This window comes from Lathyrus oleraceus, chromosome 3 (genome assembly GCF_024323335.1).
Source record: "Lathyrus oleraceus cultivar Zhongwan6 chromosome 3, CAAS_Psat_ZW6_1.0, whole genome shotgun sequence".
Taxonomy (NCBI): domain Eukaryota; kingdom Viridiplantae; phylum Streptophyta; class Magnoliopsida; order Fabales; family Fabaceae; genus Lathyrus; species Lathyrus oleraceus.
Genome location: NC_066581.1, coordinates 236,911,790 through 236,926,302, shown reverse-complemented (window position 1 = coordinate 236,926,302; position 14,513 = coordinate 236,911,790). Strand labels below are relative to the sequence as shown.

Sequence of the window (14,513 nt, the reverse complement as noted above, 5' to 3'; positions counted from 1 at the left end):
GTACATGCCAGTTTTCGGTTGAGGTTTTTCCACTGTTGTTCGTTCGGTTCCCCACTGATAGTGGTTTTGGGCCATGCTCTCTATAAGCTGGTAAGCATCAGCATAAGGTTTGTTCATTAGTGCACCACCTGCAGCGGCGTCTATTGTTAACCTTGTATTGTATAAGAGACCATTATAAAATGTGTGAATTACTAACCAGTCTTCCAAACCATGGTGTGGGCAAAGTCTCATCATGTCTTTGTATCTTTCCCATGCTTCGAAAAGAGACTCGTTGTCTTTCTGTTTAAATCCGTTTATCTGGGCTCTTAACATAGCTGTTTTGCTTGGCGGAAAATATCGGGCAAGAAAAACTTTCTTCAACTCGTTCCATGTGGTGACTGAGTTGGAAGGGAGAGATTGAAGCCATCTTCTAGCGCTATCTCTTAATGAGAAAGGAAAAAGACGAAGTCGAATTGCCTCTGAAGTGACACCATTAGCTTTAACAGTGTCAGCATATTGAACAAATACGGATAAATGAAGGTTTGGATCTTCGGTAAGATTTCCAGAGAATTGGTTCTGTTGCACAGCCTGCAACAGTGAAGGTTTAAGTTCAAAGTTGTTTGCTTCGATTGCGGGAGGAGCAATACTTGAATGCGGTTCATCTTGCGATGGAGCGGCGTAATCTCTAAGAGCACGAGCTGGTTCTGCCATCTCGGTTAAAGAAGGAAAAATGTTTTTGATATCAGGGAGGTTTATAGGAGGGAGATTGTTTTCAGCACGATATTCCCGAATTCATCGTAAGACTCGGAGATATAGTTCGATATCGTTGATTCGTAGATAGAGCGGTTCGCCTTGAGAGCGAGTGCGTGGCATACAAATCAACGAAAGAAAGAATAGAAGGAAAAAGAAACCTTAGTCTCTACAGCGTAACGGAAGAGTTACGATATCGATTGAATAGAAGTCCCCGGCAACGGCGCCAAAAACTTGATCGCTCGACTGTGTGAGTCGAGAATGGGATACAAACTGCAAGTGCACAGTTCTATCGCGTAGTTTTAAAAGATATCGATCCCACAGGGACTTATGAATCGATGTACCGTTATCTAAGGTTACTATGTAAATCTAAGGTGAAAATGTTTGATTGTTTGGGGAAAGGAGCTAAGAGCTAAACTAAGATCTAGATTAAATATTAATAAAACGGATATCGGTATGTAGTTCGTCAAAACTAGGGAATCAATTCCTTGTCGGTCTCTCGGTTTTAAAATAAATCGTTTCGACTAACTTTATTGGTTAAAGGTTTTATCTCAAACTCTCGCTCTGTTGAAGAAACCATGATCTTATGTTAATGTTGCTGTCACTTATAATTAAGTCAAAAATCATATTTTGAAAACAATAAAGTTGCAGAAACTCTTTTTAAGAAAATACTGACCGTTTTAAACACCCTTATCTCAAACTTTCGCTCTGTTGACTTAGGTTATACAATTAAATCTAAATGCTTAACTCTCGTCCTCACATTCAATCTTTAAAAATACTTTTTGGAAAAAGGTCAGAATTTAATTAATTCTAAAACTTGCTCTCGCCCTGAGATAGATTTAATGACTAACTTACACTGTCCAGTTAAAACCTCAAACTCTCGCTCTGTTGGTTTCAACTTCTTTATGTCTTTTACTTTTGTAAAAAATCTTGTTATTAAACCTGTAAGTTAAGACCATAAAAAGATTGATTCTAATTTTAAGTTTGAATAGACCGACTTAGTTTTGATCCCTCTTTCTGCTTACTTTACATACCGATACCTAGGCAAATTAGCCAGACATGCTAAATAAATAAGAATCTATATCATGCATAAACAGACTCATTCCAGGCATGCAATGTAAATAAACAGTAGAATAAAACATTAAAAATTAAATAGCTATTAAAGAACCTGAATGCGTAATACAATGGTCTTTGAACACTCCTCCACAAGCCGGTAGGATTTGTTCTTCGATTCTTCAATTAAACGGTAAATTAAATCAAGGAAATAAAAAACTCGAATATAACGTAAGGTTAAATCCGGTATAAAGTTGCACAGTAGTTTCCGGTGTAGAAACTACTACGCGAAAAATATCTAAAAGCTAAGAACGGGGGAAAATAAATTGCAAGGGAAAAAGAAAATAAAGCTTGCAAAATAAAATAAATAAAGTGAACGATGCTGGAAAGGAAGAAAAATAGGCAAAGGCGTGAAAAATAAATTTGGCAGAGCTTCCGCAAAACTGAGCGTGCAAAAACTGTGTATTCTTTTGGTTTGTGAGATGGCTATTTATAATAGCCTTGGTAGCAGCATTCCGTTTCTCCCATTCTTCAGCGTGGCTATATCCACGGCGTGCATATAGGAGACCAACTCCTTAACGTTATTCTTCAAGTCCTTCTGAGGGCGATACTTGCGCCACAAAGGTAGTGGGGTTGTGTGACGTTCGTCACACCATGTGTGACGTCCGTCACAAAGCTACTTCGCGTGACGCTCGTCACGCGTCCTGTGACGTCCGTCACAGGCACAGCATTGGTGACTTGTGCGCTTTGGGCTGGGCTTTGGCCTTTGGTTCCTTTTCTCTCCTTTTTGTTGCTTTTTACACCTCCTTTTCTTCCCTTTTTCACTTTTGCTTCAAAATGGGTACCTGATGTAAATAGAAAAGAAATACTGCATAATATCTGATGAAATGGGATAAATTAGCGTAAATGATAAAATAATTTAATTGAATTAAGTCTTAAAAAGCGATATAATTTCGTGTTATCAGGAATGAAAAGAGAAATTGCGAGTTTTGTTTATTCTTGTTTGACTTGTCAGAAGTCAAAGATTGAGCATCAGAAGCCGTCTGGGCTAATGCAACCGTTGGTTATTCCAGAGTGGAAGTGGGATAGTATCAGTATGGATTTTGTTTCTGGTTTACCGAGGACAATTAAGAACTTTGAAGCTATTTGGGTGATCGTTGACAGATTGACAAAATCGGCTCATTTCATTCCGATCAGAATGGATTATCCGTTAGAGAGATTAGCTGAATTGTATATTGAGAAAATTGTAAGTTTGCATGGTATTCCGTCGAGTATTGTTTCGGACAGAGATCCTAGATTTACATCGAAGTTCTGGGAAGGTTTGCAGAGGGCTTTGGGAACTAAGCTGAGATTGAGTTCTGCATATCACCCGCAGACTGATGGTCAGACTGAGAGGACGATTCAGTCACTAGAGGATCTTTTGAGGGCTTGTGTTTTGGAAAAGGGAGGTGCTTGGGATTGTTATTTACCTTTGATTGAGTTTACCTACAACAATAGTTTTCATTCGAGCATTGGTATGGCACCGTTTGAAGCTTTGTATGGTAGGAGATGTCAGACACCTTTATGTTGGTATGAGTCCGGTGAGAGTGCTGTGGTTGGACCGGAGATTGTTCAACAAACTACGGAAAAGATTAAGATGATTCAGGAGAAGATGAGGATTGCTCAGAGTCGTCAGAAGAGTTATCACGACAAGAGGAGGAAGTCACTTGAGTTTCAAGAGGGAGATCATGTGTTTCTTCGTGTTACTCCGATAACTGGGGTTGGTCGAGCTTTGAAGTCGAAGAAGTTGACACCTCGATTTATTGGTCCTTATCAGATTTTGGAGAGGATAGGGGAGGTAGCCTATCGTATCGCTTTACCGCCGTCACTTGCGAATTTGCATGAGGTTTTTCATGTGTCTCAGTTGAGGAGGTACATTCCTGATTCGTCGCATGTGGTCCAAGTAGATGATGTACAGGTGAGAGATAACCTGACTGTTGAAACATCACCTATGAGGATCGAGGATCGAGAGTTGAAGCAGTTGCGGGGTGAAGAGATTGTTTTAGTAAAGGTAGCTTGGGGAGGACCAGCAGGTGGCAATGTGACTTGGGAACTTGAGAGTCAGATGAAGGAGTCTTATCCTGAGTTATTCACTTGAGGTATGTTTTCGAGGACGAAAACTCTTTTAGTGGGGGAGAGTTGTAACACCCCGATAAAAATAAGATAATTATTTTTAATAAGTTAATAATATATTTATTAATTTAATTAAATAATTGGATTATTATTATTGGAATTATTATTATTGGAATAATAAGTTGGAAAATATATAAAGAGTTCCATTTGGTAAAAAGGGTTTTTTTTCACGTGAAAACCAGAGAAGCGATAGAAGTGAGAAAGAGGCAAAGAGGAAGAGCAAGAGAACGAGGGTTGAAGGAAGGAAAAGCTTGAAGCTCAGAGATTTGCCGGATTAACTCAAGTAAGGGGGGTTTATCGTCGTTTAATGGGTATTATGGATTAACATGTAATGGGTAGTGATAAACCATTGATTTGACTCTAATTAGATGATGAATGTTGAAATTGTGAAATTTTGGATGAATGAGATATGAGTATGATTGAGGAAATTCGTAGGAATTAGAGGTAATAAGGTTAGAAATTGTGAGATCGAATGTGTATGATCTGTGTTAGACAAAATGAATGAATGTTGTGTAAAAATTGGAATGTGGAAGGTGGGATCTGAGAATCTCGTAGCAGAGAAAACCATAGCAGATCTGGAATTCTGGTTTCTGGTCATACGCGTATGGCACTAGGCAATACGCGTATGAGATGGTCTGGTACGCGTATGGCACTAGGCAATACGCGTATGGATGAAGAAGATGATGTTTTAACGTAGTTTTGTCTCTGTTGGTACGCGTATGAGGATGTGGTACGCGTAGCATACGCGTATGAGGCAGGCAATACGCGTATGGGATTGGCTGAGAAACGGGCCATACGCGTATGGGACTAGGCAATACGCGTATGGGCAGAATTGTGATTTTTCTGTGCTATTGTTGTGCAGTTTTTGGTTGTTCAGCTGAGTAATGTAATTTTAGCTGATGTATGATATAGTAGGGATCGTTTCCCGTTGTTTTGAGCAGTGTAGGTATTAGTAGAGTGTGCTAATACTGTGATTATTAATTGGCATGACATGATATGATTTTGTGATAACATGCTGATGATGTATGATGGTATGCATAATACTGTGAATGTATCTGTTATGTATGCAATTGTGAATGGACTGTTTATGGCTTAGAGTGTGAGCATATGTCTATTTTGAATTGTTGTTGATGTTTGCATGCTAGGTGATTTAGCATGTATATTATGGCCTTTATGGTGGTAGCTAATTCCCATGGTGAGGAATTAGTGAGTGAGTTGTTGTGGATTGTTGTTGATGTTTGCATGCTAGGTGATTAGCGTGCATATCATAGCCCTTGGGGTGGTAGCTAATTCCCATGGTGAGGAATTAGTGAGTGAGTCACTAGGTCTCAAATGAGTGGGACTAGTGAGCTTGGTAGCCGTATCTGGATTTGATCGGTGAGGTTGAACTATATGTTCACGAATAGTCAGTACCGCATGCATGGAGTCTCATTGCATAATGTATGTATGGCGTATAATATGAATGGATGTATTCCAATATTATACGTGTGTTTTGTGTTTGTGTTGAATATGATTTTGAGTTGATGTTACCATTGCTGAATGTGTAATCTGATTTGGGTGATGAATGCGTTAAGTTACTTAGCATTACATGATATTTTATAATGCTTATTATATCGATTGAGGAACTCACCCTTACAACTATGTTTCAGGTAACGAGCAGTGATTGAGTAGAAGCTAGTCCTTGGAGTCTAGTGTAGTTCCTTAGTGAGTCATGCTCTGGTAGATGTAACATCGGGACGGGATGTTTTACTTGTTTTTCATTGTTGATTGTTGAACAAGTTTACATGTAATGTGTTACATGTTTTGCATTGTTGTCAAATTTTATCCGCTGCGAATTATGCAAATGTTTTATTTTGATTAAATAAATGAGCATGACAGGATATTTTGGAAAACGGTGTGAAGTGTCAAGTGTGACACCCTTACATTGCATATCTACTCTGATTTATGTTTTGTTGATTTAATTAAATATTGGGGTATTTTAGAAGGGTGTTACAGATCACATGCTGAACAACGACGATGAAGATGATGATCAACCACCACCAATACCTCCTAGTCATGTCTACAATCCGCCTCAACATATGACAAATATGGATCTTCACGACGATGAAACATCCAACCGTGTTTTCTATAATCCGTATCCGAGATCAAAAGGCGAATTAAAGGTGGGAGACATGTTCCATACCAAAGAAGAATGTGTTCTGGCTATCAAAAAATTCCACATGAACAACTCTGCTGATTTTACAGTGAAATGCACTGATTCTAGAAGGTATGTTATCGAATGTCGTAACATGCTTTGTAAGTTTCGTTTGGCTGCGTATTACAAGAAGAAAAATGACTCTTGGGAGATCGCTTCAATAGACCCACCTCACAGTTGCATTGCAACTAACGTTGAACAAGATCACCGTAAACTAAGCGCATCGTTGATATGTCAAGACATTCTGTCGTTGGTTAATAAAGACCCATCAGTGAAGGTGAGTATAATTATATCCCATATCAGATCAACATATAATTATACTCCATCTTACAAGAAAACCTGGATTGCGAGGACAAAGGTGTTTGAACAAGTTTTCGGCAACTGGGAGGATTCATACAAGGAATTACCATGGTTTTTATGGGCACTAAAAAGATATGTCCCAAGAACTGTGGCAATTATGGAGACATTGCCAGTGATGATGCCAGACGGAACCTGTGCTACAGGTAATAGAATCTTTCACCGTCTCTTTTGGGCATTTGACCCGTGCATCAAAGGTTTCGTATTCTGCAAACCTATTATTCAAATTGATGGCACTTGGTTATACGGAAAATACAAGGGTACTTTGCTCATGGCGGTTGTACAAGACGGAAACAACAATGTTTTTCCCATTGCCTTTGCTCTTATTGAAGGTGAAACGGCTAGTGGATGGGGTTTCTTTCTTCGATATCTCAGAACGCATGTGGCTCCACAAGCCAATCTCTGTTTGATTTCTGATAGACATGCTACCATTGAGAGTGCCTACAACAACCATGATAATAGATGGCATGATCCTCCTTCTACTCATGTCTATTGCATCAGACACATTTCACAAAACTTCATGCGTGCTATAAAAGATAAGAATCTTCGCAAGAAGGTGGTGAATGTTGGGTATGCTCTAACTCAGCCGTCATTTCAATATTATCGTGATGAAATTAGAATGTCTAATGAAGATGCAGGGAGATGGCTAAATAACATACCAGTAGAGCAGTGGACAACGGCATTTGACAAAGGTTGTCGATGGGGCCACATGACAACAAACCTTGTGGAATGCATGAACGGGGTATTCAAAGGAATTCGAAATCTGCCGATAACCGCCTTGGTAAGATCAACCTATTATAGGTTGGCTTCTATGTTCGCAACCAGATGTGAAAGATGGAGTGCGGTGTTAATGTCTGGACAAGTATTCAGTGAGTGTTGCATGAAGGTCATGAAAGAGGAGAGCATCAAAGCTAGCACACACGCTGTAACAGTCTTTGACCGTCATAGGCAAAATTTCAGCGTCCAGGAAACAATGGACCACAACGAGGGGAGACCAAATTTAGCCTACGCTGTTAGACTAAACAGAAGTTGGTGCGATTGTGGAAAATTCCAGGCCTTCCGCATACCTTGCTCCCATGTCATTGCAGCATGCGCTTATACTCGTCAAGATGCTTATGACCATTTATCTGATGTGTACAAGACCGACACCGTCATGAATGTATATAATTAAAGCTTCTCAGTACTACCAATGGAGGATTATTGGCCTCCATATGAAGGTGATACTGTTTGGCACAATGACGAGATGCGTAGAAAGAAAAAAGGAAGGCCAAACAACACACGTATCAGAACAGAGATGGATTCCACATATAAAATGATAAGATTATGTAACAGGACACAAAAAGAACAATTGTCCCAATCGAGAAGCATCATCTAGGTCTTAAGCTTTTTGTAACATTGTATTTCTGTAACCTTCAATCATTATATATCATTAAGTTTTTGTTACAACGAGGTTCACAACAAACATCAGTACAAAATAAGCTATCTGAAAACAAAAATATTTCTAACTAATTACAACAATCAAATTGATGTCGTCTCGATGGAACATCATTTCCCTAGCATCCTTATCAGTCTTCATTCGCATCCAACCAAAGATACTGTCAAGTCTCTCAATACTTCTAATTTTCCCCCTTCTGGTATTTTCCCATCTAACCAACGAACTAGCTCCCTCTTCAGTTGATCGAACATAGTGATGTTCCACAACAGCATCAGCATCTGAGGTTTGTCTCTCGCATAAATCACATTTCTGTATCGGCGAGGAACAACAAACATGATTGCCAAATGATTATATGAGATGTGGAACAATTACTCACACAACACATCTATTTATAACATAAAAATTTCATTTTAGGAGGACTCTCCAATTGAATTGGCGCCTCCTCTTAAACCCTACACAGGGGCGCCAATTGGATTGGCTAGGACATCTGCCCTAGCCAATCCAATTGGCGCCTCCATTCAAGTTTTAAGAGGAGTCTCCAATTCAATTGGCGTCTCCTCCTAAAAGTGAGGTAGTTTGGGATTTTTTTTGAAACCAGGAGTATTTTAGGAATTTCCTTGAAAAAGTGGATTATTTTTGTAAAATTTTTCAAAAACAAAATAGTTAAATATCAATTCTATTATATTTAAAACGAAATATTGAATAAAATATAGATAGAATTTGGTGATGAGAAAAGTTAAGTATTATTTTAAAATGAAATAATATAAATATTAATATAATTTTTTGAAATTTATGGTTATGGGGCTACCTACAACCTATACAAGTTAGTTCTGGGTAATGATTTTTTTAAATCGAACTAAAAGAGTCTTGAAAAATATATATTCAAATTTTAAAATCTAATTGACTTTACGAATACATCGTATGAACTAATTCATTTTAACAACTCTACATCGTAACATTTATTTTTTAGTTAAAAAAATAATCAATTAAAATTTTGAATTTTTTTTATATGAAAGAACATATTTAAAAAAATAATCACATAGATATTTTATGGGATTAATTACTCGATTTATCATCATCACCCGTTTGCATTACTTTATAGATTTTTAAAATTAAAGTCAAACTTATTTCAATATCTAACCTCTAAGATTAACTGACGGTGTAAAATTCATTTACACTGTCAATGTATTTCAATTAAATCTATATTTTATTTTAAATTTAATATATTTATATAGAAAATAATAGAAGTGTAAATAATTTCAAATAGATGTGAGTTTGACTAAAACACCATTAATCTGGAGGCAGAATCTCCTATAGTGAGTGTAGCGCGCAGTTTCACGCATAAGCCATTTTGATACTTGATTTGAGATCAAACGATCAACAACATTACACGGCTAACCAATTTAACATGTCGACACAAACCTGTGTCAAGCAGACAACAACGTAAACAAACAACAACCGTTGGTTTGGTTATTTCTCAGTGTCTTAAAAAACATGACTGAATGAATGTGGCTACTATCCTAATCCTGCTACGTGCCTCAATAACCTCAACCACTATTTCATATATTCTCTCCTCAATCCAATACGCAATTTCACTTGTTCACTTTCCATGCTATTACTCGTTTTCTTTCCATGTCAATAGCAGTTTCCTCCTTGGCAAAAAAATGGATGAGAAATTGTGTTATAGTTCTCAACGCATTCATATGTTACGTTGTTTTTCTCATCTTTGATTTTCTAGATGCTGTTTTATGCGTTATCTATAGATACCTCGATGAGCGCATTGAAGGGGTGGCTTCTCCTTGTTGTTGCTCTAAATGGGAGAGACAGAAGAACAAGAAGAACAAGATTATGATGAATGATGATGAAGATGACGGTCTTTCAGATAGTTTGTATGAGAGGAAGAACATGTTTAGAGAAATGGGTTTGGTTCAATTTGGGAGGAAAAAGGAAGATTCTAATGGAAAATGTGGTGGAAGGAAAGTGAATAGTTGGTCTGATTGTGGGTGTGAGTCTTGTCTTTCATGGGTCAACGGTGATGATGATGACTATAAACTTCATTTTGTTGTTAAGGAACCCTTCATAGGTATAGTAATCTCTGTAACATTACGTTTAATTTATTCATTTTTCAAATTATTATCGGTATCGAGATGTCAGTGTCAATGTTGAATTTTGAGTTTCTGCTTTTCGGTTTTAGTTTAATAATAATTGTACTAGTTTTAGGGTATGTTTGGATTCACCTCTTTGTGACCCTTTTATGTACTCTTATGTTTTACAGCTAGTGGCGAAAATTGTAGAGGAGAGCCTTATGAGAATGTGATATTCTTGCATGGATTTATGTGTTCTTCTTCATTTTGGACACAGACAGTGTTTCCATGTTTCTCTGAAAATGTAAATCATAACTACAGATTGATTGCCGTAGACCTACTGGGATTCGGAAAGAGTCCTAAGCCAAGAGATTGTTTGTACACTTTGAAGGATCATGTGGAAATGATTGAGAAATCTGTGATTCAACCGTTGCAGTTAGGTAGTTTTCATCTGGTTGCACACTCTATGGGGAGTGTAATTGCGTTGGCTTTGGCTGCAAAGTACTCCAATTGTGTAAAATCAGTTACCCTTGTTGCACCGGTAAGTATCTGAGGCTTAAACTATAGATATTGCTTTCATGATTTCAAAATTGGACTGCTATGAACCAAATTGATGTTTCTCTATTCTTTGTCCTTGTGGTTTTGGTGGCAGCCATACTCTTCTTCTGACGAAAATGATGCTTGTTTGAAAGCACTTGAAAAGTTTGCTGGAAAGAAATTGTGGCCAATGTTATCCGCTGGTTCTTCATTTATGTCGTGGTATGAGCATTTGGGTCGAACTGTTTGCCTTATCTATTGCAGAAATCACAGGACATGGGAGAGGATTCTAAAATTCATTACACGAAAGAGGTAATAACCACTTATTATAATATTAATGTCAAAAACGCCACATATTTATAGCTACCTGCTAAGGACTCGACAGAGATACACAGACACTGACACGTTGACATCAGTAATAATTTGAAAAAATTGAATAATTGAAATGAAATACATGTTTTAATATCGTGTCAGATGCTGAACACGTCTTCAATATGAAGCGTCGATGTTATATATTATAATGCATTTTCTTTTACCTTTTTCAGGGATCTAAGTTTCTTGATCACAGACATGACTAGACATACTCATCAATCTGCTTGGAATTCCATGCATAATGTGATATGTGGTGGAACAAAATTCATGGGTAGTTACTTGAAAATTTTGACAAAAAGTGGAGTTAGAATAAATGTTATACAAGGTGATAGAGATCAAGTTGTCCCTATGGAGTGCGTGAGTAAGTTAAAGTTAAAGGCTCCAAATGTTGAAATTAACATAATTCCAAATGCTGACCATAGTACTGTGCTATTAGGAAGAGAGAAGAAATTTGCACAAAGTTTGGAGCATACATGGACCTCATCTTGTTGAAAATTTTGGGTAACTAGGATACATGAGATTTTTGGTTTTCTTGAATTAAGAGATATATGTTGATTGAGAAATGAAATAAAACAAGAAACATTATAGCATAATCTACGATATACCAAAATGTTTGCAATATCATGCTAGAATAGAGTATATAATGAAATGAGATTGGATAATGGATTTAGTGATATAGAATTAATATTTAATGCTTTCTTTAAGCAGCACACATACAAATACTACTTCTCCAAATGTAACTTGAGTTGTTTCCAATATTTGGTTCCATGAACACCGTTACTGGTAGTACTTTTGCTTTGAACATTTTGAAAACAATTGGATAGCTTGTAAGAATTCTCCGAGCTTGCTTTGATAACAGTTAACTTGAAGCATAAATGTCCGTTTTGTTTTCACTGTTTTTTCACTCCAAGTTTTACATTGACTAGTTGACTCATTGTTTCATATTTTCGCTCTTCATTTAATTTTAAAATTTAAAATTTATTTTTATTCAAATTCCATGATTTTTTCTTATATTTGTTATACTCTGTATGCCATAATTAAAATGTGTGTTTGATTGTTCCGTTAAACTATGTCAGTTGATAGTTGTGCAGAGATATTTGAATGCAGGAACGTGGATTCGAATTCGCAACTCCCCACTAAATCATCTTTAAGGGGTGAATTTTCGGCCATTAGGCCTTGGAATTTGATAGAATTAAATTAAGGTTTTTTTTCCCTTTGTAAATTTACTTCGAATTCGTGAAGATTAGCTATTTCAATTTTAAATTGCTATTCGCCAAAAATTCGATATAATCCTTAAGATCAACGGTGTTTTTCTCTAACTTCTCATTTTTTCAACGAGCTTAACACTAAGTTTAAACAACTGATTATAAGATAGAGAAGTTATCTCAAAGTCATCTTCATCAGAGACTTTTAAGAAAATATGTTCATTCACTTCGGACGTCTTTAATGGTTTCTTCGGGGATTCCTCATATGAATCTTCAGAAATATTGTCAGGGATGTTGTTGAAGTAATTCATGCATGAGTCTTCATTTTCTTCCCTTGGTGAAACTCCAAAGGTTCTACTTGATGAAGATCTTCCATTACTTCTTCTTTCAAAGACTCTAATAACAAAACAAAAATTCATCATCTTTATTGTTTGAAGTAAATATTTTTCTTGATGAAGTTTCTTTTTTATCAGATGATGATTCTTCGAATGATCGTTCATCTACTGAGATCGTTCTTTCACACGAAACCACACGGTCGATTTTACTTCTTCAAAAGTCTTGATGAAGTTGATGATGATTCTTCAAAATTCATTCCTTCATCCTTTAACAGTTGAATGAACTTGTTGAACTTTTCAAGAATTTCTTCTTTCTTAGACTTTTTTTGAAAATTGCAACTAAATTCTTAACTCTTAGATATTGGTTAGAAACAAACTTTCGAATATATACTCCAAGATTTCCAATGGTTGAGCACCATCTGTGAAGATAACCGTCACATTCATTTAATGTTTCAATTCCTTGAGTTTGTATGTGCATTCACTTTTGCTTGTTGCTTGGTGAAACTCCATAAATCATTTCAAAAGTGTCTCACACTTTCTTAGAGGACTCATAAGTAAAAACATAACAAAATTCATTGGAAGTTAAAGTAATTATCAATAGATGTTTAACTTTAAAACCAAGTTTGATTTTTCTCAAATCTTCTTCGGCCCAATCAAAATAAGGTTTATTTACCTCATCATTAAAAGAGAAGGTATGAATAAACAGACCATTGTTTAAAATATTCCACGTTACAAAATCGTTAGCTTTGATAAAAAAATTCAAATCTAGCTTTCCTTAAGTCAAACATATCACCATCAAAGGCTTGAGGTGTATTCATGAAAAAACTCTTGTTAAAAGCAAAAGAGTTTGTAGTCATCATCTTCTTTTACTTAAGACAATTAATCTTTAAACAAGAGTTAGACTTTGATGCCACTTGTTGGACATGAGACTCCAAACACAAGAAAAAGGGTTGAATTGTGTGGGATTGAAAATATATTTTCAAAACAAAATATTTTGCAAAAGCAAAGTTCAAAATCCTTTTGTAAAACAAAGATATTAAAAGGACATGAAAATAATAAAATGGAAAAGTAAAAAGTTAAGGGATGAGAGAAACACACCAGATATTTATAGAGGTTCGGTCTTAATAATGTAACTTAATCCTCTCCCCAAGAATTCTTACTTGAGAGTTTTCAATATGATGTGAGATTTTTACAAGTTTTTCCCGCAAACCTCCTTTTACAAGGATTATAGTTTTTCAATGGATAACTACCCAAACAAGACGGGGTTTTAAGTAGGGAGATATCCATAACCAACTGGGAGATTTTTAACAACAGGTTAATCTCACGAACCGACTGAGAGTTTTAATTACAGAGACATCCCCAACCAATATGAGGTTTTAATTGGTTTACCTAAATAACCAAAAAATAGATTTTTATTAGTTTAACTCACAACCAAACAATACTTTCTTGCAAGGAAAATATTGCACAAGAGATAATACACTCTTGAACAATTTATAAATTTTCTCCACATCAAAAACAATGATCCTCACATAGTACATAGCCAATCTCAAAGTATTAAAGCAAAACTAAAGTGAGAAATGAGAGATTTGTATAACAAAAGTAGAGAGCGATAAAGAATGATTGAAACCCATTTTATGGATGATTTAAAATGATAGAGGAACCCTCTATTTACAAGATAAAACATGATGTAAATTCAGAAACAATTCATGAGCAAATTAAGTCTCATAAAAGATTATCATAAAGGCATAATATATTATAGCACACCAAAATAGAATGTTTTGATTTCTAGCTTTTCCAACCATTAAGGGACTTCTGTAATCGATTTTAAGTTACAAAGTGACATAATCAACTATGTCAAAGGCCTAGTTGATTATCTCTTTGTAAAACAAGCTTTAAATTAATCAGACAATTCCTTAATCAATTTGCTAGGCTTTTAGAATATTTTTAGGTGATTTTATAAAATCAAGATAGGCTTTTCAAGATGTTTAAGTTTGTGTGTGATTTGCCTTACTGAAATCGAGAGTTTTCTTATACCTTTTA

General features: G+C 36.0%; 1 protein-coding gene and 1 pseudogene across 1 annotated transcript; both read left to right on the top strand.

The window, feature by feature from the left end:
- Window positions 1-205: 205 nt before the first annotated feature.
- LOC127133798 (uncharacterized) lies at window positions 206-305 on the top strand (annotated as a pseudogene).
- Window positions 306-9,393: 9,088 nt separating this feature from the next.
- On the top strand, window positions 9,394-11,657 carry LOC127126570 (probable lysophospholipase BODYGUARD 4). The gene is made up of 4 exons (XM_051055517.1): window positions 9,394-10,023; window positions 10,216-10,565; window positions 10,677-10,873; window positions 11,107-11,657. Exons 1-4 carry the CDS (start codon window positions 9,573-9,575, stop codon window positions 11,423-11,425), a joined length of 1,317 nt encoding a protein of 438 aa, XP_050911474.1. The 5' UTR covers window positions 9,394-9,572; the 3' UTR covers window positions 11,426-11,657.
- Window positions 11,658-14,513: the final 2,856 nt, after the last annotated feature.

Coding starts and splice junctions, on each gene's coding strand:
- LOC127126570 (XM_051055517.1), top strand. CDS start 9,573: ATGTCAATAGCAGTTTCCTCCTTGGCAAAAAAATGGATGAGAAATTGT. Junction 10,024..10,215: donor TGTTAAGGAACCCTTCATAG/GTATAGTAATCT, acceptor TATGTTTTACAG/CTAGTGGCGAAAATTGTAGA. Junction 10,874..11,106: donor AAATTCATTACACGAAAGAG/GTAATAACCACT, acceptor TACCTTTTTCAG/GGATCTAAGTTTCTTGATCA.